General features: G+C 32.4%; 3 protein-coding genes across 3 annotated transcripts; 1 reads left to right on the forward strand and 2 right to left on the reverse strand.

Annotated features, from left to right (window-relative positions):
* Window positions 1-5397: 5397 nt before the first annotated feature.
* On the reverse strand, window positions 5398-7434 carry LOC130946911 (protein CUP-SHAPED COTYLEDON 2). Its single transcript, XM_057875807.1, has 3 exons — window positions 7239-7434; window positions 6871-7154; window positions 5398-6308 (listed from the first exon to the last, which is right to left on the reverse strand). The coding sequence occupies exons 1-3, from the start codon at window positions 7432-7434 to the stop codon at window positions 5682-5684; spliced, it is 1107 nt and encodes a 368-aa protein (XP_057731790.1). The 3' UTR covers window positions 5398-5681.
* An 11071-nt stretch (window positions 7435-18505) lies between these two features.
* On the forward strand, window positions 18506-19237 carry LOC130943291 (uncharacterized). Its single transcript, XM_057871093.1, has 3 exons — window positions 18506-18717; window positions 18800-18891; window positions 18968-19237. Exons 1-3 carry the CDS (start codon window positions 18585-18587, stop codon window positions 19181-19183), a joined length of 441 nt encoding a protein of 146 aa, XP_057727076.1. The 5' UTR covers window positions 18506-18584; the 3' UTR covers window positions 19184-19237.
* A 1986-nt stretch (window positions 19238-21223) lies between these two features.
* Window positions 21224-27317, reverse strand: LOC130944258 (pumilio homolog 2-like). Its single transcript, XM_057872491.1, has 9 exons — window positions 26139-27317; window positions 23825-25365; window positions 23591-23732; window positions 23400-23507; window positions 23069-23281; window positions 22874-22984; window positions 22479-22673; window positions 21851-22025; window positions 21224-21744 (listed from the first exon to the last, which is right to left on the reverse strand). The coding sequence occupies exons 1-9, from the start codon at window positions 26802-26804 to the stop codon at window positions 21704-21706; spliced, it is 3192 nt and encodes a 1063-aa protein (XP_057728474.1). The 5' UTR covers window positions 26805-27317; the 3' UTR covers window positions 21224-21703.
* Between the last annotated feature and the right edge of the window lie 317 nt (window positions 27318-27634).

Below are 27634 nucleotides of genomic sequence, written 5' to 3' on the forward strand. Positions count from 1 at the left end.
TATATATATATATATATATATATATATACAAAATATACAATAACTAATTTAAAGATTAATGTTGTGTATACATATAGTATTTTTAATTGATAAACAAATAAAATTGGAAGAGAGGTGAAGTACAATAGCAGGTGAGTTTTAAAGGGCAATGATTCCATTGTGTTTGGATAAGTTCCAAAGGCAAGCTTTTGGCGTTTGGAATTTAGCACTTGCTTGTTATTCTTTCCACTTATATTTCTTTCTTTCAGAGCCACATTACACACCAAATCGCTGGAAACTACTCTCAATATAACCTCTTTCATAATTCTCTCTTAACAACACAATATGTCAAAGAAAAAATATTATCTTCATTGCTTCCTACACTTTAGATATAAATATATAGTAACATGTTTTCAATGCAAAGTTACACTCTCTCAAAGTCAAATCTTTTAGGAAGAAGTAACCAAGATTAGCATCTCATTCAATATTCAAATTGTAAAGTTTAAACCCTAAATTATTCACCATACGATGCAATAAATACAGTGAAAATTAAAGTACAGTCAACTTTACGTGAAGTTGATAGTTAAGAGCCGTTAGATGAAAATTTAGTCAAATCAGTCAAATCATCTAACGGCTCTCAACTATCAATTTCACGTGAAATCTACTGCACCTGAGTTTCCACCAACAAATATATATTTGTTTTGAAATAAAAGGAACTCCAGCTCAAATAATAATTAGTATGAGTAAAGTCCAAAGGGGAGGGTTGAGCACTCAGTATAGAGTACAGCGGGTGGCATGCCATTTCCATGGAGCCAAAAATGTTGGCATACTCATTGCAATGGATGAATGATGCAAAGATCACACACCCCAATTTCGAATACCTTAATGTACAACCACCTTATTATTATTATTATTATATATATAAGGCAGAGGCCACAACAACTGTCCCGAATTTCATCATCATCACCATGCATGCATCATTGTTTAGCATCCAATCAGAAGGCTTGGCTTCAATGGCAGCACCATCATCATCATTATAATATTGTTAGTGGCAGAGAGAGTCTGGCGAAATGGTTAGAATGTTGGTTTCATTGGGTGTTGGGGAAAGGACTTAGTGTCTCATTCGAAAGCCTACCCATCAAATGGGGCTTTTTGGTTCCAAAACAATTACCCTTTTCTTCTTTCTCAATTACTATCTCATATTAATTCTTTTCCCCTTTTCAGAGTCATCACTATTATATTGCTTTGATAATTATTTCCATCTTCTTCTTCTTTATATATAGAATAAAGTACAAAAATTAAGAAAACAAATACTTTTTTACCTTCACTTGTTTTTTATTTTGATCAACAAAAAAAATGTAGTTAGAAAAACTTAGAGTGTTGTCGTTGACAATAAATTACTGCATGCACAAACAAAATTCAAATTCTTGATACTTATTTATACAGACTAATGATTTAATCGTTAAACCAATCCAAATTACCTTTGCTTGTGGTCTTTCAGCTATTTAATTGGCTTTTAACTCATCTATTTTGAACAATGGCCAATGATTTGTATATGATTAGAGATGTTGTGATTATAGGCAACATTGAATATTGTTTTGTTTAATTTTGCCATAGCAATACGAAACATGGAAAGTCCCCATTTATTTATTTAATTAATAATGCAAGTTTCCATTTGCATGCAATAATGTAGGTGTTGCAAACACTCTCTATTTGTGTGAGAAGAGGACAATTGGGAAGGGGCCAGGGGGGTAAACTCTTTGAATGTGATGGATGGCTGGTTTCAAAGCCTTTGCTAATATTGTCATCTCAGCTTTTATGGGTCCCCCTGCCTTACGCCACTACCTGCTCTAAACTGAACTCCATACAAAGCAAAAATAAATCTACTCCAAAAAAGGCAATAAATCAAAATTATATATTACACTACAAATATAAATACTAATACGCTCCAAGTAAAGTAACTATAGATTGCAATACTCCTTCAAAGAATAACCAGTACAAAAGTTTAAAATAATAAAATAAAAAAGAAATCAGTTTTTTTAATATTTTATATACGGTAATATTACATTATTAAGTCATTTTGATAGCTAAATTCAACTAAATTAGTCAAATAGTTTAAGAATTGATAATAAAAAATTTTAGTTAAAAAAATATTTAAAAAACACTTGATTAGATTTCTTATAAAAATAATTTATATATCTAATATTTTTCATATATATATAGGGTGGAGTATACTTTTTTTTTTCTGAAGTTTGGTAAAAATTTTAAAAATATCTTTAAATTTTATTTTGTTTCAATTTTGTTTCAGAAGTTTTCGATTTGCATCAAATATACCCTCGACGGCTAAATTTTCAAAAAATTTAAGATCAATCTAACAATAATGCATGAAAATTATGTTTAATTTGTTTGTGTTGAAGATTATTCTTATGAAATTGTTATTGAATTGATCTTTAATTTTTTGAAAAATTAGTCGTTAGGGGTATATTTGATGCAAATCGAAAACTTTTGGGACAAAATTAAAACAAAATAAAATTTAAGATATTTTTAAAACTTTTATCAAACTTCAAGAATAAAAAATATACTTTATCCATATATATTATTTTTATATTCAATTTAATTCTGATTAAACTTTTAATTCTAATGATTCGATTATCAGTTCGTTTTCAAATCTTGGAAAAAAATATCGATTTTGGTAGAATAGATTTGTAACTACTAGTATTAGCTCACCTAGCATAATAAAATCATCCAAGAAGCACTTGGAATAAGGTTAGATAGCATATTTAGTAATTGCTATAGTACTTTATAAATGGTACCTAATTTGCCAAAATAAGTAACTACTTAATATTTAATAAATTTTAAATATTTAATCTTTTATTTCTTAAAAAATACTTTAGATAATTTAAATACCAAATCAAAAGACACCATGAAATTGATCGATATTAAATAATAAGCTTATGTTAACTGAACAATGCAGGTCCACTTACATTTTGTTATAAAAAAATAGATTTATTTATTTTATATAGTAAGGACACATATTAAATTTATAAATTAATTTTTTTATTAAAAATATTTAAATTTTTTTATTAATCGTAAACTTATTATATGCCTTTATAATATATATATATATGTTAGGTAAATCCTAAAAAAATATATACATAATTGAATAGATGTAAAAAGAATAAAAATAGAAGGGAAATAAGAGAAAGAGGAAAGATTGAATGGTAAGTGGGTAACAGGAAGAGCATTAAATTTGTCCCTGCCTCAAGTATAGGACGGGGTATAGGCAGAAAGCTATAATATATATAAGGTAGTAAGGTACTCACCTCACTCCCTCACTCACTAAGTCTAAAACAAGCTAGCTATTAGACTCAGAACCCCCACGTGAATTTTCAACACATACAAACCCTTCTCTTCTGTTTACATACGTACGTTTCCCCTATTTCAATTTTCAACCGCCCAATAAATGATACCATTCTACCCAAACAATTCCATTTTCTCCTTTTCCCCAAATAATGCTATGCGTTATGTTATGCAATGCAATGCAACTTTCCTTTGCTTTTAGTTTTACCAAAATATCCCTTTTCTGATTCAATTCATTTTCATCAAGTGAAAGGAACAGTTTTCATGCATGAGATATATAGTTGTTAGAATATAAAAATTATGTAAACTTTTAAGTGATTATTTAATAATAATATTTTTGACATATGTGATTTTTCATTCTAAATGATGGTGTTTTAGGATAGATTAGTAAAAAATTTAAATGAAACATGAGAGGTCAATTGTGGCAATAATTGTTAAAGATCGAGTGCATGCGTGGGAAGAAGATTGTGAATTGTAGATGGAGAAACAAATAATGAATGTGGTAATTTCATCATTGAACATGATGATGGAAAACCTAGCTAGCCGTATATACCAACTTCTTCTATTGTCTCACATTCACCCTTATATTAATATAGCCTTTCTTTTGATCTATTTATATTTGTGTCATCACTTTTCAATATCATCACTAGGGATGGAAACCAGCCTTCATCTCCAACAAAGTCAGAACTTGGTCTGTAGTTTGTTATAGATTTATTTTTAAATATTAAATTTGAATTTAACATATGTTAAAAGATTTGATCAATGTTTTAATAAAAAATTATTTATACGTAATTATTAAATTTAGTATTTATAAAAACATCTAAATATTTAATAATTTTTTAATTGTAAAAAATATTTATATATTTATTTATATTTTAACAAGTTTAAAAATGTTTAGCAGTCTTTTAAGACTAATTTACGAGCTTAATTTATTAACAAATTTAAACTTTTAAAATAGTGTGCGTCTAAACTTATTTTATAAGAAAGTAAGCCAGATCAAACCAAACACAACTAAACCTGTAGGCTCTTAACAGACATCATGACTTATTTTCACCCTTATTCATCATTTCTCTTAAATCCCAAATAAATAAATAATACTTCACTTATAATGCGATATCTACTTACTTCTCTATTTGCTAGTTTCTTTTTTCCTCCTTAAAAAATACTTTATAATAGGACTATGTTTAAAAAAATGATTTTTTTTTACTTAGAAATGGTATAATAAAATAACTTAAAAAATAATTCAAAATCAAGTAAATAAATGATTGCAGTTTCTTGGATAATAATAGCATTATTTCACCTCAAAAAACAAAATTTAATATTAGAATTTATTTTCGCCAAAATTATGAAAGAGTGAAAAGAATTCAAATAAAGATATTTCTGTAGAAAAAACGTATAAACATTTTTAAATTCTCACTCTTGTAAACAATCGAGAGATAAAAAAATGAATTTATAATTGCTTAACAAATAATTTCTCAAGTACTTCCATTAATGAATACTATACTATACAGATTGCATTATATATGGTACGGTCTGGAAGTCTGATAATCATTAAATTTTCATTTCATTATATATGCTAGTATAAAGTTGAGGCAAATATTGAATGCGGATTATATACCATAATAATTAAGAGATGTACTAATCAGAAAAGATTTTATTTTATATATGCAAGGCATTGTCATTATTAAATAGAGGAAAATAAATTTGTCCTATTCAAGCAATTCAACTCTATTATTATAAGAACGAATTAACTAACCCTTTCAGTAGCACCAACCCAATTTATAGTACCAGGGAACAAGATTCAGCACACTTTTCTGATAATAATACTTGACACATTGCATTTAATTTCACTAACATATAGGCCAGAGAGTTCTAAATAAGATAAGAAAAAACATGACTGGTCCACACTCCACACACCATGGTTTATGAACTAAATACACATATCACATAAAACACACTTCCCAAATACATTAGAGACAATTACAACACACTTCTAGTGGTCCACATACATTATATTATAGTACACTGTACTCTAATAACAATAATAGTACCCTAAGAAATTACACACATTAGAGTAACCGAATTTAAACTTCAATACCCCAACACGTTACAATAACCGAATTCAAACTACCCTAGCAAGAGAGAGAGATAGAATAATTAGCATTAGCAAAGATCTTATAATTAATAAGCTACCATAAAAAGTACTACTAACTTGTAATTCAAGTCTAACATAAAGTCCAAACCCTAATAATAATAACAAAGCATTAGAAAGTAGAAAGACACTTCTTAGTCAAATCCTAACCATGAAAGTCAACGCTTGAAAGGGTCAATGGGAAAAGACTTCAATAGCCCCACATGCAATCAAGCTCGGAATGTCCCAAAGCCATGCCGGCGGCAGCAGCCTCGGCAACCCTCTGATCATCCGGCACCGGCCAGGCCCCTGCGGCGTGAAGCTCGCCGCCGTGGAGAGGCTGCGCCGCTGCGGCGGAGAAAAACAAAGGGTTAATTTGAAGGTTATCTTGCAGCGACCTTAGACTTGGGAATGCAGAAACACCGACATTGTTGTTTCTTTGGAATCGAGCGAAGGAATCCATAGGAGCAAGATCGAAGAACCCATTGACAAAGTTGTTGGAGATTGTGGAGAAACAGGACACGTGCTCCCTTGTGCTATCGTTGTTGTTGTTGTTGTTGTCGAAGGAGGAGCTCTGGCGGCCGTCGTATGCTGCGGCGGCGGAGGTGACGGAGCCGGTGGTGGCGGTAGTGTAAGGTGAAGAGTCGAGAAGTGGTGGAAGGTAAACCGAAGAGGGAGAACTTGGTTCAGGGCAGAAGCTCATTGTAGAAGTGGTGGTTGAAGTGCTCACTTTTGCCTTCTTGGACCCGCCGGCGGTGGTTGACACGGCTGAGCCTCCGCCTCCACCGCCACCCCCGGTGGTTGTCTTCTGGAACACACGAGAAATCACCCACTCATCCTAAAATAAAAAAATAGCATAATTTTTAAATTAATGATAATTGTAAGCATTAACTTGTTGCTATAAAAAATGGAAAGTAATGGAATAATAGAAGAATGAGCATGAAGCTAATAGTATAGGATTAGGATCTTTGAGATTGATAGCAGTGTTATGGAAAATAGTGTAATTAATGGAAGCTAAACCAAAACCCTATAACATGATGCAATATAGTAGCTGCTTTCATACATGTTACTAGTACTTATTAGTAGCACACCTTTTGGCAACTAATTTTTTCTTTTATTTTCTGCAATTAATGCGTCATTGTTTACACTCCCCATGCAAACTTCTTTTTAACAGTTATATGAATCAAAAAAGCAAGCAACTTAGAAACCCTCCTACCTGCGGTTGTAGTCCTAAGTACAAATGAAAGAACCAAGAGTCCTCAAGAAAAAAGCAATCAACATTGATAAACGGAACCTAATTATAAAACCAGAGATTTCCGATCACCCCTACTATAGCCTCCATAGCTCTAGCATGCGGCTCATGATAAGCAAAGAATCTAGCTACCGATTCCATGACTAACCTTGGAGCTTCTAGAGAGATAATGGTATGCAAATTTGCCTTCAAGCCGATACTCATGCATCACCCAGTTGCTCTTCTCACCCTTGGGAGCTCTTCCTCTGTAGAAAACAAGTGTCTTCTTCATTCCAACAAGAGCACAAGTCTTGGAGCTGTAGATCTCTCTGTCTTTTCCAGTGGCTTTCCAGTACCCAGCTTCCGTCGCTCTATTTGTGCGCAACCCAGTTGGGTACTTCCTGTCCCTTAAGCTGAAGAAGTACCATTCTTTCTCACCCATCTTCGCTTTCTCTGAAAGTTTCAACATTTTCATGGATTTAGAACATGGGGTGTCATAAAAAAAGTGATTTTGATTTGAGTTCTTGTTATACATACCAGGGAGCTCCCATGGCTCACACTTGTTGAGGTCAACTTCAGCTATGGCTCTTCCGGTGAAGGTGTTGTCGAGAACCTTCTTGACGAGGTAGTAGGTGATGAGTTCTTCATCGGTGGGGTGGAATCGGAATCCAGGTGGCAAGTGAGTGTCGCTGTTATCAAAGTGGTGGTTATGGTGGTGGTAGAAGCTGTCCATGGTGAAGAGTGTTGAAAGGAAAATAAATAAAGAGTGTTCTTTTTTGGGGAGGAACAAAAGGAACTAAGTAAAGATCCTTTTGTTGGAATGAATGAATGAGGAGAATCTTGGTGGTTGTGTTTTCTTTCTTCTTCGATCTATTTGTATTTCTTAAGGGGCCATTTGGATTGTATGAGAATGGAAAGAACTTGAAGAAAAAGCAGAAGGAGCAAAAGAGTGAAAGGAGATTAATAATGGGGTTTGGATCACTTTTTTCTTTCTTCTGTTGTTCTGCTCTATGTGGTGCCTTTTGGTATGGAGGAGGGTGCTTGGTTTATAAGGGCTTCATGGGGTGGGGTTTAATAATAATAATAATAATAAGTATTATTATTATTATTGAATTTGTATGTATGATATGGGGTTGGAAAAATGTGTGTGTTTTCTTCTTGTGTGTGCAGTGTCCTATTCTGAAAATCTCTCTCTACTCTCCTCTCCCTGACAGGGTCCTTATCATAATCCACAATGCTAGAGAGAGAGAGAGAGAGAGAGAAAGAGAGTATGCGTGCGTGTGTGAGGAAGGTGTGCAGGTATTCCTTTGTCAGTGAAGAAAGTGGCAACAGAAAGTAGTGTTTTTTCTTTATGGTAGAGAGAGTGAACCAGCCCAGACCTACATCACCCAAACAATTTTGGATTTCATCTTCATCCAAGGTTTTATATGTCTCTTTACTTATGATGATCCATGGTGAATCAAATGTTTGCTAGATTTGCCTTTTGATCCAATAATCAGTTTTCATTAGGTTACATGTCAATATGTTTGTGTTAGACTTGCTTTTAGTAATAACAAGATAGTAGAAATTCTAAATCATTCTAAGTAACAAGGTTAATTAGGGAAATAATAATAACTATATTAGTTGTACATCAAAACTAATTATTAGTATAAAATATATATAACCAAGTTGGGTTGGTCTAGTAGTTAGCTCACTAATCGGTTTAAGTAGGTGTCTGGAATTTGAATCCCGCTTTATGTATGCAGTAATTCATTGGCCAGCAATAAACCCTTAAATGGAGCTCAGTATCGCGACGAATTAGTCCTTAATCCCTGAATTAGAGGATACTATAAAAATATATATTAAAATATAAAATAAATTAAACTACATGCAAAATGAATTCAAATTTAAATATTTCTATCATCTCTTAACTAACTTTTGATAAATGTAATGTTTTGTTAATAAGAATTTATTATAATTTCTTTTTTTATAATATCTTTTATTTGGTAGACTAAAAATTAATTTATCATAAATTTAAATTTTATTTAAAAATCTGTAATTAATTAATAAATTATTGTATATATAAAATAAAATTTGATCACCTAATATTTATTTAAATAAAAAAATGAGCAGACCAGTCAATTAAACTAAATTAGTTAAAGTTTGTTATAATGAATGATGAATATAGACTTAATTTTGAGAAATGTTTCTTTTAATAATCATATTATATGTTTTTGGTTTAGTAAGTCAATTTATTCATTTTTATTATTTAATAAGGTGTAAAATAATCTAATTGATTTATATGTTGGACCCATCAATTAAAAAAAAAAAAATAATATTTTTATAGCAAGCCTTTGTCCATCCTATTGATATTTATTTATTCATTTTGTATCATTCCCACTTTAACGTTTTGACTTTTGAATTTGATGACTATTTTATGCTTGGTATTAATTGATACTTAGATTCGGATATTTTTATACCAATATCACTATTCTATGATAAAAGAGGAGTCGATTATAATTAAGTTTCAAAAGAGAAAAAAAAAGAAAGAAGGAAAAAGAAGCACGTGTCACAAGTCTGTCTATTTCGTTAGATCCATTGAATGAAATATAAAAAAGGCATAAGTAATTTGTTATTTATGAAATTCAAACTCAAATAATAACAATATAAACTAACAAAAGCTGATGGAAGACATGTGTTTTTGGATTTAATACGAAAGAAAGAAAATAGAAAAAAAGAAAGAAAATAAAAAAATATTGATGATTGATGAGGTTCCTTCACCATGCACATATATGTGTATATGTATATATATTGTGATAAAGCTGTTTCATATCTTCCCTGTCAGTACACAGTACTAAAATTATATAATCAGAAACAGCAAGTCATGTTTATTACACGCCAACTTCCCTCACTTTTTATTTATGTAAGATTTGGTACTACTCTTCATCTGCTTCCCCCTTTCTCCATCTCAACCACTCTTTTTTTAAATCTATTCTCTATTTTCTTTGTCTTATAAACTCTCATGATTATTTCAGTTTTTGGTTACTTGAATTGTTTGTGATCTCAAAGGAGAAAGTGCATTCGCTTTCTATAACAACTCATAAGAGAATAATTTTTACTATCCACTCTATTTATTATTTTAGTAATGTTGTTCACTTAACCTTCTAGACAATAATTACTTAATTAACTATATATATAGAGTATTATTATTTATTTGAAAAAAAAAACTATAAATTTAGGGTAATTTATAGGGATGGTGATGATGTAGTGGTACAGTGTGTGACATATATAAGACAAAAGAAATAGATGATAAATCTATTCTTGAAAGCTAGGTAAATAAATTTGAGGCTTAATTTTATTTTCTTTTTAGTTCATAGGTTTTCCCCACCTCGTTTTCCCATCATACTATAGGCATGTTCATATCTTAATAAAACCTTTATCGGTATCCGTTGCTAAAATCATTTTTGGGTTAAAATAAAGAAAAAGAAACATTATATTATTTCTCCATACACACACTCTTCCTCTCTCTCTTGGAGTCAATTTATTTTTCCTTTTTGGAGTGAAAATGATAATTTTCTTCACAGTAAAAATAACCATGTGGGTTGAAAAATTGCTGAGTAACTCTGAATTACCATGATAGTTAGCAGGATTTGCATGACCTATCAATGGTGCTTGATTGATCCATTTAACTGTTGTATCATAATTATTATAACTAGTGGTGGCAAAAAATAAAATAAATAATTACCCCCTTTTTTTCCACAAAGTACATACATAATATCCCAACAATAGTTATCATCATTTTGAGATGGCATATCAAAAATAGGAAAATGAAAGTGAAAAAGTATGTATGTATGTATGTATAGATATTAATAAATTCTGATGATAGCAATAGAGAGGCTCTTTTGTTTTGTACCATTGTGAATACAACCAAAACAAGAGAATTATTACTGTTACATATAAAATCTAATCTCAATAGGGTAATTCATGATGTTCCAATGCATGCACCAGCTTTTAATATATACCATATACTATAACACATTGGTGACTAATGACCATTCACAGAACAAAACAAATGTTGCTGAAAGTGGGAATTTTGCATCTCAGAGAAAAGAAAGTGATGCAGAATGCAAGAGTATATATATCTCATGAGAACATGTATTGAGAGGTTTACACTTTACACTCTCACAATAAGGGGCCAATCACCGGAATGTCTCACTTTTTGAGACTCATCATCATTTTTTTATTTTATATTATATTCTACTCTTTTTAACATAATTATATTCCATCAAGTAGGAACAAACAACGACACATAAAAGCAGTAAATTTGTTTTGGGAGTGAGTAGCTGAGTACTAAATATGCAAAGTGCTTCTAACTCTAATAGGATCAAACAATTCAATTGAAGAATAGCATATATAGTGGCCAAAACTAAAACCGTTTGAGATTCAATTCAATTGAGGAAATGATTTAATTAATTATAACATGCATGGCATGACTACTCAGCTATCCCATCCATCATCCCATCTCCAATCCAATCCAATCCAATCTATCACTATCAAGGAACAAGGGTGGGTGAAAAAATTGAAACAAAAAAATAAATAAATAAACAAAAATTGTGATGATGCTAGATGGGTTGAGAGATTGATGAAATGGGAATTTGACACATCATGCTCGGATTTTGAGACCACACAGCTCCCTCTCTTCTCACAGGCTTTACATCAAATCAAATCATCTCCTCAATCTGCATGCTGAGGTCTCTCTCTCTCTCTCTTTCTCTCTCTCACTCTCTCTCTCTCTCAATTTTTCAACCATTGGGCCATTCCTTCTTTGCCCCAAATTCCCAAAGCCTCAACCCACATAACATTTTTAAATCCTTTTTCAATTTTTCATACAACCCAAGAAGAAAAAACTAATTGGGGTTACAAAATTGCTGTAAAAATAACCTCTTTTTCCCTTTGAAGTCGTCAAGGCACTTTCTAATATCAGTTCCCAAAAAAAGCAAAAAATTCCCCCCACGATTCACTCTCACCTGCATTGGCCTAAAGCTAAAGCCTTTATCTCTCTTCTCAGTTCTCAGGTTTCTCAGCTATATTAGCTTCTTCCCCTCAAGTTTCAACCTTTTTCGCTTGCAACTCACGGTTCCTATGTTAAGTCCCTCTCCTTCCCCCACCTTGGTAATCAGAACCGGGTCCCCCAATCCGGGTTGACCCGTACCCACTTCCCCAAATCCCCAAAAAACTGTTCTTTTTTGTTTTAGTAATAACATTCACATCATCTCTTTTGAGCTTACTATTTTTATAACTACTAATTAATGAACCGAGTTTCAAATATGCCCTAATGTGTTGATGGAAAAGAAGTGTGGACTAGACTTAGACAATTCATATTAAATTAGTGTGACAGAATAATATCTAATATCTAATCATATTAAAGTTTGAATCTTTTTGTTAATTTCGATTTTGGGTTGCCAGATTAAATTGAAATTGAAAATTTAAATAGTAATAACGAGAACGTATGACATTGAAAGCTGCTAAGACAACACAGAAACTCATTGCAGATGGTGACACACGCTCTTGTTCGTTGATTGATTTTGACTGAACCGGCCGGTCCGATTCGTAAACCGGGATGTCTCCTTCAGACAGAAACAAACGAAGGCCCGGTTGACTTTTTTTAGGTAAAAATTGAAAAGTGAGGTGAAAAGGTTGCCCCCAATTTCCCCCAAATGTTCCTTCTTGTATCGTTTTGCTTTTTTGTTTTTTCCGTTTTGTTATAGAATAATTTCTTTTCATTCAATACTTGTATTTTTATATTTTCATTTTTTAGATGATTATTTATGCAATAAATAAATATAAAAATAATTATTTTTTTATATATTATTATATATAAAAAATTATTTTTAATTATGTTAGATATATACTAAAATTAGTTATTAATATAAAATATATATTAACATATAAAATATGTATTAAAATTAAATTCATATTAAAAACAATAAAAAGTAGAACCTCTACAATGTAGTCCATTAGTAATTAATTAACTAAGAGAAATTTAAAAATTATTTTATAATTATTGGTCATTGATTTTAAATTTCTTGCTTTGCCTACCTTTGAATTTAATATTATTAACCAAGAAATGTAAGTATTTTTTATTTTTACCACTTGAACAGTGGTTTAAAATTTGTTGCATTAGATATACAAAATTACAAGTAATGAAAATTTCATTGAAAAATAGAAAGGAATGGGAAGAAGACAAGAAAGCGCGTGAGTCGAGAGAGATAGGAGATCGCGCGTGACGACAAGCTTAGGTCACACCCGTCCTGACTCCGCCGCCCTCCGGCTACGGCGCGTTGGGTTTCGAGCCGCGAGTGGATGAAAGTGGTGGGGTCGCAATTTATAATAAGCAATAATTGAGGGGAGGAATTCGTTAAAAATTGAATAATGCAAAAGGGTGGGACCAGGTGACGTGTCATGTTGTCAGAGGTGTGGTTGCTTGATGGGGCCATATGCGCCGTTCGATTTTATTGCTAGGGTGGCTGCTACGTTGCTATCGGGTACAGAGTAGTAGTACTAGATTGTCGTGTGTCGGTCGCTTAAGGACACTGTTTAGTACAAAGTCTGCACTGTTTTAAAGTCCAAATAGGGTATCAATCTTGTACTTCCATTTTCATTATATAATAATTCTATTAACCCCATAAAATACTATACTAAATAGTTTCCACTTTCGATGCATCATCAATTCATATATAATCTTCATTCTTTTATAGCATGGAATAGTCTTACAATTGACAAGGGCCAATTGTTAGTTCATAATTATCCCAAGGGGAATCATGCTGTCATCAGGATTAGGGTGAAATTGTATTAGGAACTAAGTTTAATTCAGTAATTATTTTACTCGTTTATTTAAGTAAGTTAAGTGTTTAAATTATATTTTATATATTCAGTAATTCGTGAATTAATAATAAAATTTTAAATAGAATTTAGAACTTCATCAAACTACTAAATTATTAAAGACAAATTGTTAATTGATATTTATCCAAACGAATTATGGTGTGATAGGAATTAGGATTAAATTGTATATTTAAAATGAGTTTAACGCGTTTCATTTAAAGTAAATAGTAAAAATCTAGTGAGAATTTTAGCTTAATCTATGTTGAATTGAATAAAATATAATTTGACTTAAATATGGCTCAAATTTCTCTTCATAGATTAGTGTAGTAATATGATAGAAAAATATTTTCGATAAAAGTAAGTTAGTTGGAAGTAATAAAAAGGTCGAAGACATAAGTAATTTTTTAAAAGATACATGTATAAATATTGGTTGGAGGTATTCGACGCGGATTCAATTTCGAAACACTTTATTAAATCGAACAGGTATATTTGATCAAGTGTTTGAAGGAGGTAATCGAATGAGTTATTTCGAAAAGCAGATTGAGCGATTATGTAAATAGGGAAGTTGAAGGCATTTATTATGTGGAGAATTTATGTGTAATCGTATATGAGCCAAAGGGCGAAAAAGGTTACTAAGGAGTGCGCATTTAAGGCTGTATTTTTGTAATTAATTGTCAGTTACAAAAGTAGATTATAAATACTAAAAAGTTTTAGGGAATAAAGGTTGGAACTTTAACTCAAAAAACACTGAAGCACACTCGCATCTCCAGATAATTCCTGAGTTTGCGATCGAGTTATTTTTTTGTAGGATTCCTTTCATATTTTTACTCTTTCAATTTATCTTCATGCAAACTTTATGTTTTAAGCAAATTTATCTTTCAAGTGTTCTTTAATTTCAATGTCCAATTTACATTTTAGCATCTTTAAATTCCATGTCAAAGCCCTTTAACTCAGTTGAAGACACCTTTATTACTTTCTTTAAATTTTAACGCAATCTTTTTCGATTTCAGCATATTTTCTTTTCGAAAACTTTATTTCTTCTTTTTCTTTATTGATTTACAAATTTTAATTTATCTTTTATCCCAATACTCGTCTAATCGAAGACACCTTGATACACTTTTAAAAAACTGATACTTATAAAGAGGAATAAATTTCACTCTCAGATCACTAGATATCAAACTACAATCGATTTGTTAAAAATCGACAAATAACTTCTAAAAAAAATGTGTTTGAACTAGCTGCTATATCATCTGAGAAATTCTTAAATCACCTAAAAGTTTTTTGTACGACAACTATATAAAAATATATAATTATGCTACATATATATTAAAATAAATCATTAAAATTCACTACTAATATAAAATATATGTTAAAATACAGATATATATTAAAAATAAATTAAACTATATATAAATATATTAGTAGTCAATTTTAATTAATACCTAATTTTAATATACAAATCATATTTTTAAAAAATATATTATGATATAGTTATTACACAAATATTAGATTATTAATATTTTTTATATTTTACTTTGCATTTAAATTAACAATAATTAATTCTCTATTTTTAATCATGAAATTAAAAATAGTGCTGACCCATAGCATTTCCCTTCTAATTATAAGATGGACAATGCCACGAATGTAACCATCTAATGTTATGATTAAGTTTGGTCAGTATAATGCACCATGTTCAATTGGTATAGAATTTGATCGAAAAAAACGCATGCCATATAAAGTTACATTGACCAACGCAACTAATTAAAGGTGTGAAAACTGAAAAGGAAAGGTCATTTATACATGAACTTCATTTGTACATCAAATTTCAATTCTCCAATTCGAAAGTATTTAAACAAATCGGAGTTTCTACTTTCTTTCTATTGTGGCCTGAGAAATAAAAATAAAGGTATTTCACATATTATTATTAGCAAATTTCTGCCATTTCTAAAATATATTTAAGCACTTTTAAATCTAATTAATTTTAGGAATACATTAAAGGTACTTTCCCTTGAATTTGACATGCACTCGATTTTTTAAAAAATGTTATTGCATATATTTCATCAGATTGTATGTGATTTTTATTTTATAATGTTAGAATTTTGGCTATACAAATAAATAACTTATTTGTTTTGGCATATAAGTTTGCATTTTGTGCTACAAAGCACACACGTCAGCACGTGGTTGTGCTGTGGCAGCAGTGGACAACATAAATTATCAAGTGAAATGGAAGCTTGTGTTGTCTTCGGAATTCAATGTATGCAAAGACCTAAAGACAAAGGCCCAGTTAAATAGTAGTAAAAGTAATATTATTATAACTAACTTGAATAAGTTGAGTGTCTAACTCACTCGTCCGTTTAAAAAAATATAAAAAATTTGAATCTTATTTGTATATATAACAATTTATTAACCAATAATAGACTCTTTAAATGAAATTTAAATTTATAATAATTAATTTTTAATCTATCGAATTAAAAAATACTGTAAATAATAAAAAAATAGTATTATTATTACTAAAACAAAAGATTTAGTAAGGCTTTTTTTTTATAATAAAATTTTATTTCCTATTTATATTTTTTGTGCTTGTACTATTTATTGCAAACCTTTATAAACTAAGTCATGCCTCACATTAATTAATGGAAGTACCATGTTGACCTCCTATATTACACCATTATAGGGCATTAGGGTTTTATATTGCACGCTAGGAGTGTGTATGGCTCGACTCGACTTGAAGATCTAGTTCGATTTTGAATATTTTAAGAGTTAATTTGGTGTGATTTTATTGAGTTTAGAATTAGGTAAAGATCTAAAAAATAGACTAGATTATTATTTTGGATCGGATGCGAGCCATAGTTCGGGTCATCCGAATTCGATCTAATTGTCCAGTCATCATACACAATTAATATTTTGTGTTATTAGTGATGGATGGTGGCTATTCTTATGTGGAATTTAAGTACTGTAAACCTTAATATTTTGTGTTATTAGTCATTATAAGACTATAAATTAATGTTTTATGTTTAAAATACATAAGATTTTAGGCTAATGCATAATATTGTGTTATTTGTATTGATTAAATATTTGGTATTATTAGACAATATTAGTATTGATTATGGTTATGCTTTAATTTTAGAGAATAGTTGGTTCTTATTATATTTTTTCAAGTGAATTTTATCATATCAAATAATGGATGGAGTATTGAAAATTTAGATATTTTCACATGTTAACTTACAAGAAGATATTAAAGTAATGTAATGTTAACGGCCAAATTTTTACCTGATATAAATGTGACCCGAAAGTGTATAAATTTTATTGGGTCTAAAATCAAATTTATATCTAATAAATAAACATGATATATATTTCAAGTCAAATTTAGATCACATCAAATCTGATTTCACTCGACTCATGAACACCGCTGTTGCACGCGTCAATTAACTTGCACACTGCTATGTACATAAACAATTAACTTACACACTTTTTTTGGAAAAATAAAAATAAAAATCAAGGAAAAGGACAATCGGTTAGACTTTGCAGTTTTATTTTTTCTTTGGTCAAGGAATTTGCTTCAGGTCAAACCATGGCATTGAGAATTGGCTTTTCTCGTACGGAATTTAAAACTAGGCTTCAAATGTATTATTTTTTCTGGGTTTGGGCTAACACTTCGCATATATATTTTTGTTCAAAGTTTTTGGTCGTGAGCCCATGATGCTATGACGTTTGACAAAAGAAAAGGGAGAGAAAATCTGAGTATGATTCGGTGAACAAAAATGGAGAATAAGGATATTTTGTATTTAATTTATTAGTAAACTACTAAAATTGTCCTCTATTTTCTAACAACAAAATTATCCTCAAAACATTTTAAAATGCGACAAACACAAAATACTAAGGATATTTAATTATTTTTATAAAATTTTTTATCAAATGCATGAACGATTTGTTAAATAAAAAATTGTTTGTTACTTATAAAAAAATTATTCATTTTGATTATTTTTGTTGTATTTTATAATATTTTAAAGATATTTACGTCGTTATGAAAAGTGAATGATATTTTTTTTGCGTTTTTTAAAATTGAGAATGGTATTAGTGTTGTACCTTTCTGGTTATCTTTATAGAATAAAAAAAAATTGAGACGGTGAACACATAAAATAACAAGTTCATTGTTTATTAATTACAATAAAATAAAAAAATAATTCAAAAAATGTACCACTCAATCAAACCTGTCAGTAGTATGTTCAACATGATTCAATTTATACATTTCACTCTCATAACCCAATAACTGCTTCATCTAAACATAATTTATTAATAGTTCTGCCCGCTAACTGACGCCATCAACTAACTAATCAATTAATAAATAAGTAAATAACTAACTGGATCCTAAATTTTACTAATCAAGTTTTTTTTTAATCTAACTTAACCTTATTAATTATTTGATTAATTACCTTCCGATTCACAACTTAAACTAATTATTTTGATTAAACTAACTAACAATTTACTTTGTTATACTAATTAACATATTGTAGACAATAAATAACTATACTTAAAAATAATAACATAAAAAATCTAACTAAAATAAAAATAGTTAACAATAAGTCTAACTAATATATAAACAGTAAATTTGTAACTTTAACTAATATACAACCTATAACTAATAATTTTCTTTAATATGTAAACAGTAAAATTTAACTAAACTAAAAAAAAAACTTTAAGTAAACTAAAAAAAATAACTCTAACTAACTTATTATTTATTTACCTGAAACTGAGAATATTATATTTTAAAAAATAAAGTTAAAATATCTTATTTAAAAAATTATTTAATTCTTTTATTTTATTTAAAAAAAATTCCACTACTATAAATCTAATATCAAAATTAAAAAGCGTGAGTTCCAACACTGCAAAACCATCGTCACCAATATAAATAAATAAATAAATGAAACAAACGAAAACGGGGGCGGAAAAGAACACAGGAAAATGCTTTAATTGAAATCGAAGCTAGCTAGCAGTAAAAATCTCATCTTTACAGTCACAGAGATGGCGTCTGCAATAGCTGCACATTTTTGTCCAGGAAGAGGCTTAACTCTTTCTTGCTACAAAAGAAATCGCTTCCACCTTCATCATCTTCGTTTTTCTTCTACTTCTCTCTCCCATGCTGTCTTCTCCAGAGGTAAAGTTTACAACTTTTTGCTAATTAACCATCACCCATCAAATTGTTGATTCTGTTTCTCAACTCTCTCACTCATTTGTAGGTTACTTGTCAACTGAGATGTTTACAAGGCCAAAAGTTCACCCCATTATTTGCATGGCCAAAAGATACGCACCAAACACCACAAAGAGAAAGGTAAACAAATCCCATCCAAAATTTTATGAGAAACTTGATCAGTGATTTTCTAATCTGAAACGTTATTGTTGGACAGAGATTGAGTAGAAAGAGGGGAGGTGACCCTGACAAGAAGAGACACAGGAGAAGGAAAGGGTCCAAGAAGAAGCTTTTCAAGATCATCAGGCTTGTCTCAGCAGCTGGGACTGGATTCTTCTATGCCAAGAAGAAGAGCAGGAGGATTCACAAGATTGATCTCAAGAAATATGATCCAAAGGTGAAGCTCCATGTCCTCTTCACAGAAGCCAAATGATATGTAACATGCCACTTTTGCTTTTCGGCTTTAATAATCGTATTAGTACTAAAACATGGCTGTTCTTCCAATTCATCTTCAAAATTTTTATTAATTAAACTGTTCAAAGATTATAAATTAATTATGTTTGGTTTTTAGTCACCAACCATGTATACATGGCATCAAATATGTCTAATTAGACTCACCCACCCGAGGTATTTATGAAAATCTATTAATTTAATAAATATGTTATATTAGAATTAAGATTTATATATTTGGGAAAAGAGATTAAAAATATGCAACCTAGACATTCTTCCTGAAACAGTGAGCTCTAACAGATATAAATTACGGATTACCAAATTATGTCTTTAACAATCTGATAATGTTGATAAATCAAATTTCAGATGCATTCATGTTTTAAGTTTTAACAAAGGAATGCAGAGAGAACTAGCTTTGCTCGGATAAGATTCCTCATAAATGTCTTAATAACATGACTTGAATGTTTCAAGTTTCGCTTTTGTTTCAACTTTTGTGCCAAATCAAAGGTCCTATGAGTGGCTATACACAGCGAGAAAAATATGCTGTTAGAAGCTGCAAGAGTTTTCTTTTCTCTTCTCCTGAGTCAACCATCAAAGCATAAGAACGTGATGTTGTTGCTCATTTAGCCATTTAGTTTATTTTTATTGACCATTCAAGTAGTACTGTTACATTTATTTATTTTGAACCAAAATTAGGATTGATTTACACACTTATAAGAATAAAAATCTCATTATTATTTGAATAATACGCCAAATTAATCGTTAAAGATTTTAGTTAGTCAATTTAATTTTTAACAGCTTCTAATCACCAAACCAGTCTCTAATATTTTATTTTATTAGACAAATCAATTTGACATAATAGTCTTTAGGAACTTTTAAATTTAGGTCCATCTTTCCTAGGGGTGGCAAGCGGGGAAGCCCGTCTTTTGGCGGGCTGGCCCACCCTGCCCCACCTAGTGAGGCGGTCCCAGAATCCTAGCTTGCCCCGCCTAACGGCGAGTTGGCAGGCCGGCGGGCTAAGCTCGCCAAATAACCTCTTTTTTTTCTTTTTTTTTTTTTACTTTTAACTATTAAATAATATATATAAAAACAAAAAAATCTTTCATATTTTTTACTTTTAAATATTATAATTTTATATTCACAAATATTAAAGTCTTTGTAATTATAAATATCTAATAAATATAATTATAAACCAAGTTTTTATCCAAAACATAATTATAAATATTGTCTTTAAAATAAAATAAATATAATCTAAAATACTCAATTTTCATTTTCATTCTCTTGTAAGTTAGGTTGGAAAAAGTTGGGTTTTGGTAAAAAAATTGTAAAAATACCCCTTGCTAAAAAAATTCTAAGCCCGGCGGAGAAATCCGCCCCGCCTCGCCAAAACCCACGGTTTAAACGGTGCGAGTTAGGCAAACTTTTACTATTTGGCAGTCCCAATTTTCCAGCCTAACCCGCCTTTTTGGCGGGTTATGCGGGCCGGGCCAACGGATTTAGGCCTATTTGCCACCACTATTCCCATGTAAAAATTAATTTATCTAATGAAATAAAAATGTAAAAACTAATTTGGTAATTAAAATTTATTGAAGACTAAATTGTCCGAGTAAAAACAAACAATATGATGTAAATACTCTTAGTATTTCGATCGTGATCACATAATGTCAAAAGAAATATAGGTCTATAAACATTTCGAAACTCAAAACCCACTCTAAATTTGTAAAAACTAGATTTGAGCAAATTAATTACAGTTTAATCTAATGATGTAGAGAAAAAGAAAAAAGAGATTGTGTTTTCAATTTCCTACTTTGAATGTTGAAAATAATCGGTTTTTATAAGTAACAGGAAATGACAGTTTAAGCTTTAAACAAGGGTGAGTAGAACTCTATTCCAAGCCTGACCAAATAAAAACCCTTTCTACATTCATTTGTTTCTACATATTTCACTTTGATAATCCATCCATATATAGATTCAAACTCGAGGATGAAAGAAACTCGGCATCATAAAGGCAGAAGATAGAAGATAGAAGTAAACTTGAAAATTGGGGGCATAAACAGTCGGTGAATAACCATACATGAAGAAAGAAAAATCCTGCTCTCACTAAAACATTTAACAGCTCTCCACATGGCAACATATTTGTACAGTCGCATCGATCGCGCCAACTCGTAAAAACTACCCTCACCGTTTTATAGAATTTACATCATCCTTGACTTGCTGGCTGGCTTGTATCGTCATTTTATCTCCTCTGCATGAGCATCAGGTATGTGCGCGCGCGCTGCGCTGCGCCTTACACATACCTGATACTCCAACTCACTTAAATTCTACGTATAAACTTAGAACTACAAAATGTACAGTTCATTACAACCGATAATTTTATTTTTAAATATAGACAGAGGCAACCATACCCTCTGGATGCAGGTAGAAAATGAGAGAGAGAGAGAATGGGAGAAGCTCACACTAGCCTCAGTTAGCTGTACAAACAACATACTTGTTCTACGCCCAACTAAGCAGCAGGATGAGGAGACTGTGCAGCAATTCTCCTTTCTGCAAGAAACCGAAAGATCGTTTATGTTTAGCAATGCTTGCATGCACACGGATAACTCAGCGCGAAACTTGCACCTAAATGCACACAGTGTACAAGATTTCGTACCTCCGGCGGCAACAAGTTTCTCTACACGGGCAACAATATGCTTTCCGTAGGTGTACTTCTTCAGTGCATTTAAATGGACTTTAATTCGCGAAAGGATTAGCTCACGCTGTTGGTCATCGCAAGTCTCGAGCACCTTTTGCACGACATAATTTGCAAATTGATCTTTCATCATTGCCTGTATTATACAAAAAGAAATAAGATCATATCAGTATCAAGAATGGCAAAATAGAATAACACTTTGTGATCAAAGTTCAAATACCAAAAATGTCAAGGCTCGTCATTCTGTTACAAACAATATAACATTCAATCCATTGTGAAAAATTATTTTAAAAAAGAAATTCCCAGGTCAACAACAACAAAGCTTGTCCTACTAGGTGGGACCTAACTGGATGGATAAATAGGCATGATATTCGACAGACTGGCCTCGTCACAATCTTATTAGGACATAATTCAAACATTCCATAACACGAATAACATCACATTTAAGCAAACTTGACTAAACGAGCAAAAACATCTGCATTCCTCAATAATGAAGTTATATAAACAAAACATACATCTCATCATATGCAACTTGCTTCGAACAAAGGGAAGTTGGTAATTGGAATTGGAACTAAAATTTAAGACAAACCTGAAGAGGCTCATTTTCATCTGTTGATCCAAGCATCTCATTCACAAGTAATTGGCGTTCAGAAGGACCTCCAAAGGTCAAACACTTCTCAACAACGTTTGAGGCAAACTTCTGTTGACTCATTTGAACTATCTTGCCTGCTAATTCTTTGATAATGGCTGAACGCTCATCAGGCTTCCCATGTTCTAGTACATGCTGTTTTATGAGAGATGATGAAACAAAAAGGAGATTAACTGACAGGTCCGATAAAATGATATGTGAATATAATTTCAAGTATTAAAACAGTTGAACACAATAATGGTGGAGCAGGGACTAGAAGGCAACATGCCAAAGATCCATCAATGATTGTGGCAAAAGCAGTCCCAAATTCTAAGTAATCAGAATAAATAATAAACCTGGACGACGTAGTTTCCATACTGATCTTGCGCTAACATGCTAACAGCACCTAAAATCTCATCCATGACTTTCTGTTGTGTATTAGGGTCATTGCAGTGCTCCAGTACTCTCTGCCACGTGAAAGAGATAATTAAACGTTCAATGAACTTAAGGGCTTCAAGAAAGGAGTAACATTAGCGGCCAAGAATTCCTACCTGTATCACCCGGCAGCCATATGGGTGGGTTGATAATGCCACAACTTGACCAAAAAAGGTTGAGACAATAAAGTTGATTGCATCCTCAGGGACACATTCTATACACTTCTGAATGACATGATTACCATTTTGATCTCGAACACAGCGCATGACATTACCATCAAGCTCTTGAACCATTTTTATCTTTTGGTCTAAATCAACAACCTCTATAGCCTAAGGCAGGATACATAAAGAACAAAAGCCAAAAAAGAAAATGATTAATATACATAATACTAAGAAAACAGAGCCAGTAATAGAAATATCAGCTAATGGCACTAAAATTGGCTAATACCTTTTGGATGACCCGACAACCATACATTTGAAGGCTGAGACTCAGAACATTACCAAAAAGCTTGTTGGCCAATTCTCTTCTCTGGGATGCAAGTCCATGCTCAAAAAACTGCAAGATATCAATTGTCACTCACAAGATGTGACAAAGAATCAATCGGAGTGTCCAGCAAAAATATAGAAGGTAATAGTTACCTTTTGAACAACATAGTTACCAAAGACATCAGTCATCAAATTAACAGCTTGTGGCATGATTTCCTGATACACCATGTTTTTTTCTTCTGTAGTAGCTGTTTCAAGCTTTTGTTGAATAAATCGGCTCCCATATTGATCAGCACTATCCATGAGAGCAAATTCATTAAATGAAATTCTTCAGAAGGTAAAACAAAATTACACATGATAAAAATTAACATAAAAATAAGGGCATACCTGAAGTCGACGACATGACCAGCAATTTCAGCAAGCTCAAAACACTTGGTTTTATTGCTTTTAAACTCTTCCAACAGAGAAGCAGCAATGCTTTCATCCACGTTTCCAGCATCCAGATGCCAACCTCCCATGACCCCAGTTATATTCCTTATTCCAGATGCAAAGCGCATATTTAGGTCATTGTGTCTAATAGGACTGCCAGATCCAACAGGAGAATTGGATAAAGAATTTGCTAGTGGACTTCCAGGGTAAGACAAGCCGACACCATATGGAGAATTTCCATAATAACCATGATGATTAGAACCACCAGACTTGCCACCCAGTGGAACATTATATTGCGACTTCGGTGGAGAAAGCACCGTCCCAAGATAAGCTTTCTGAAGCTCAAGCATATTCACATAAGAGTTACCTAAGTAGTTCCTGTCCATAGAGGGGTCATTGAGAGCAGCAAGTTGTGCTGCCGCATAATCAGATGTCCTCATGTACTGAAGATACCCGGGATCAATGAAAGGAGACTGCAGAGCACCACCCGCAATTTGATTTCCAAGCCGACCATGACTATGCACATCAGCTGGGGTGGGAACTCCAGAAGGCAAACCACCTCCAAGAATTCTAGAGTCCATTCCAGGGGCTACCATTGCTGAAGCTGCAGCAACGTTTTCAAGAAGGGGTGGCAGATTAGCAGTTCCAAGTTGATTAGCCATCAAGGAAGCCAGTGCAGGATTTCCAGCATACCCACTCATGCTGTAGTTGGTAAATGATGGATTTGTACCATCCAAGGGCTGGTATTGAACTGGCATACCACCACTAGAACTAAAAGGGGAAGTAGGTGATCCCTTGAAATATGACTTATTGGAAGGAACACCAGATTTCTGTTGATCAATTTGCCTATCAAAGGCCAGACTGTTGATGTCTGATCCAGTCACACTGCTCTTAACTGACTCAGAATAGGATGATTTCTGCAAGTGCCCGGATTCAGACTTTTTAAAATATGCATGCTGCTTGCCATGATCCTGGCCACCTTGCATACCGAAAAGATATCTCCGATGATTATCAACCTCTGACTCAACTTGTGATTGGAAATGGTTATCACCATCTAGCACATCATCTGCTGACAAGTTCATGCCGGATAGTGCAGCCACAATATCAGCAGACTCATTCCCAGTGGAAACACCATTATATGCATCAGGACTTGTAATGCCTCTCTTCTCAGCAGCGGCAACTCTCCCGCCACCGATAGGCGTGGGGCATGGACTGGGAGCCCTAGCTAGATGCTGCGGATCAGGAGTAGTACTTCGTGACATGGAAGAACCTAGTGCAGCAGCATAAGTATATGAAGATTGAGAGCCAATATTTTGGACGCAAGATGACCCCTGAAGATTTGATCCTGGTCTTAAAACATCAGCGGCAGAAGAATCACGCCGTAAATGAGCAAGTTCTGCTTCAGCAGCACTTATGGTATCAGCATTCTCATCGTATGCATTACGGCTGGCTGGACGAGAAGGAAAGCCACTAACAGGTGTGCTGCGTCCCATATCATCCTGGAGAATTACAAACCATAAATGACCAAGTAGAAGAAAAAGTGTGCAGAAACAAAATAGAACAGATCAAATCATACACACACTCTACAAATGTCAAAAAGATAATTTCTTTGCAACTGCTGTGTGTGAATGATAACCGAAAAAAAACATTAACTCATCTTATTCAATACCATATGAAGTCTAATAAATTTAATGTGCCCATAATATTTTGAAGTAAACGTAGCAAATAAACTATATAGAGTAAGGTAAAGAACTATCAGTACCAATCTGAATCTAATGCATGTCCACAACTTGAGGACAAACAAGAAGGAACAGAACATCAGTAGAACTGGAACAAAAACAAAATGCATTTTTTGAAGTTCAGACAATATGTCATGCTGCCATCTTAAACACCACAAGCACTATAAATCACATTGCACAAGCGCACTGAGAAATTTTGCGTTTAAATGATCAGACTTAAATTCTTAACGACATACATAGTATAACTGATATCAGAGTTTTTACAAAATCCATTAAGAAAAAAATTGATTGTTCAAGTCGAGTCTTGCAGCTACAATAGAACCAAATATATACACTTTGGTAATGAATCACATTCTCAACAATTACAAGAGCATGGGCCTTCTTATCTATATAGAGCTAATACTTAATAACAGAACCCAAAGAGCTTAATCAAAGAGAAATAACAGAAAAATAACAGCTTGAGAATGGGGGAAACTAATACACAAACTGATTTAAAATCATAACAAATATGAATCTAGGGGTTGAGAAGATACCTGAAAAATTTCTGCAAGGCTCTTCTGTTTGGTCCCAAGTCCCAGACCAGGCAAACCAATGAGTCCATCACCACCCCACTCAGAAGAGCCTCCCATTTTTTCGTTATCCACCTCATTTTCTTGTTTCCTTAAGTTAAAACCCGGTGGTGTTGCAAGCAAAGATCTACCGCCATTATCATCAGTCCTGTTCACTTTCCTCCTATCTCCAATTCCGCCCAGAGCAGAAGCTCCACTCTTTAGCCTCTGTGAGAACCTCCAATCTTCCTTTGACAGCAAAGGAGGCGGAAGCCGAGGATTCAAATTAACATTTGAATAGTAGTAAGATAGATAAGCTGGATCAGACCTCATCTCTTCCTCGGAAGCAAAACCATTACCATTCTTAGCTCTGGAAAACTCCGAAAAGGCTGCAGCAGCAGAAGCACCCCCCACACCTGCGCCTGCACCACCGCTACTACTGCCGCCAAATAACCCTCCAACAGCACTCAGAGAACCCTCAACAGTTGGAGGTGCTGATCCACTCCTGTACAAATTGAGCTCCCTCTCGCGATCATGAGCCTCTTGTCTTCTTTGTTCACGAAGCAACATCCCAATCTCTTTTTCTAAGTCATCACCAAATGAACCCTCGTTACCACCAAGCATCGGCCTCCTTCCCAATTCAGATAACATTTTATTTCATAAACCCAAATTGATCATCCACACAACCCTTCACCAATCTAATACTGATCACTACCATAAACCATAAACCAAAAACTAAATCACCAACAATCTCAAAAATCTAATCTTTTCTCATAACAAAACATAATCTCCGTATTTACAACTTATGGGAGTGGTAACTACTAACTTGAAAAGCAAAATAAAAATTTAAGAAAAACTGCACCGGTCATTCAGGGAGCTGAAACTCTAAATAGCTGAAGAATCAATCAGGAAACTGCATAATTTAATTTAAGCTTCCATGAGTTAGGTGCCCATGATCACTGAGTACGAATTTGTAGGGTATGTTGTTCAATACCTAATCTAAAGGGAACAAAATAAACGTGAGAAATAAAAGGGAGAGGAGCAAGAACAGTTAGAAAATAATGAGAGTGGCGATGTTAAGAGGTGAATCCGGCGGCGATTGGTTCTTACAAGAACCCTTAGGGTTTTGTTCTATTTCGAGGAGGATTAAATACAATCATAATGGCAAACCCAACCCAAATTTATTAGTTTTAAATTTTTCTTCTGGAAGAATTTGGGAAAAGTTTCTATTTTTACCGAAACCAAACTGAAATGAGAAATGTAAGGCTGTATATGTATAATTATCATAACTTTTAAATCAAAAGTATATTAATTAGTTAAATCTAATAATATAATACTGATATATATCACATAATTTTGATCAAAATCCGTAATTTTCAACAGGAGCACGGAAAATATTTTATTAGTTTCCTAAAAAGAAGGGGGTAATTGACCAAGTGATAACCGACGGATGTAGTGATATGGGCAGGCCATGGTGTGTA

The sequence above is a fragment of the Arachis stenosperma genome, chromosome 8 (assembly GCF_014773155.1).
Source record: "Arachis stenosperma cultivar V10309 chromosome 8, arast.V10309.gnm1.PFL2, whole genome shotgun sequence".
NCBI classification, from domain to species: Eukaryota; Viridiplantae; Streptophyta; class Magnoliopsida; order Fabales; family Fabaceae; genus Arachis; species Arachis stenosperma.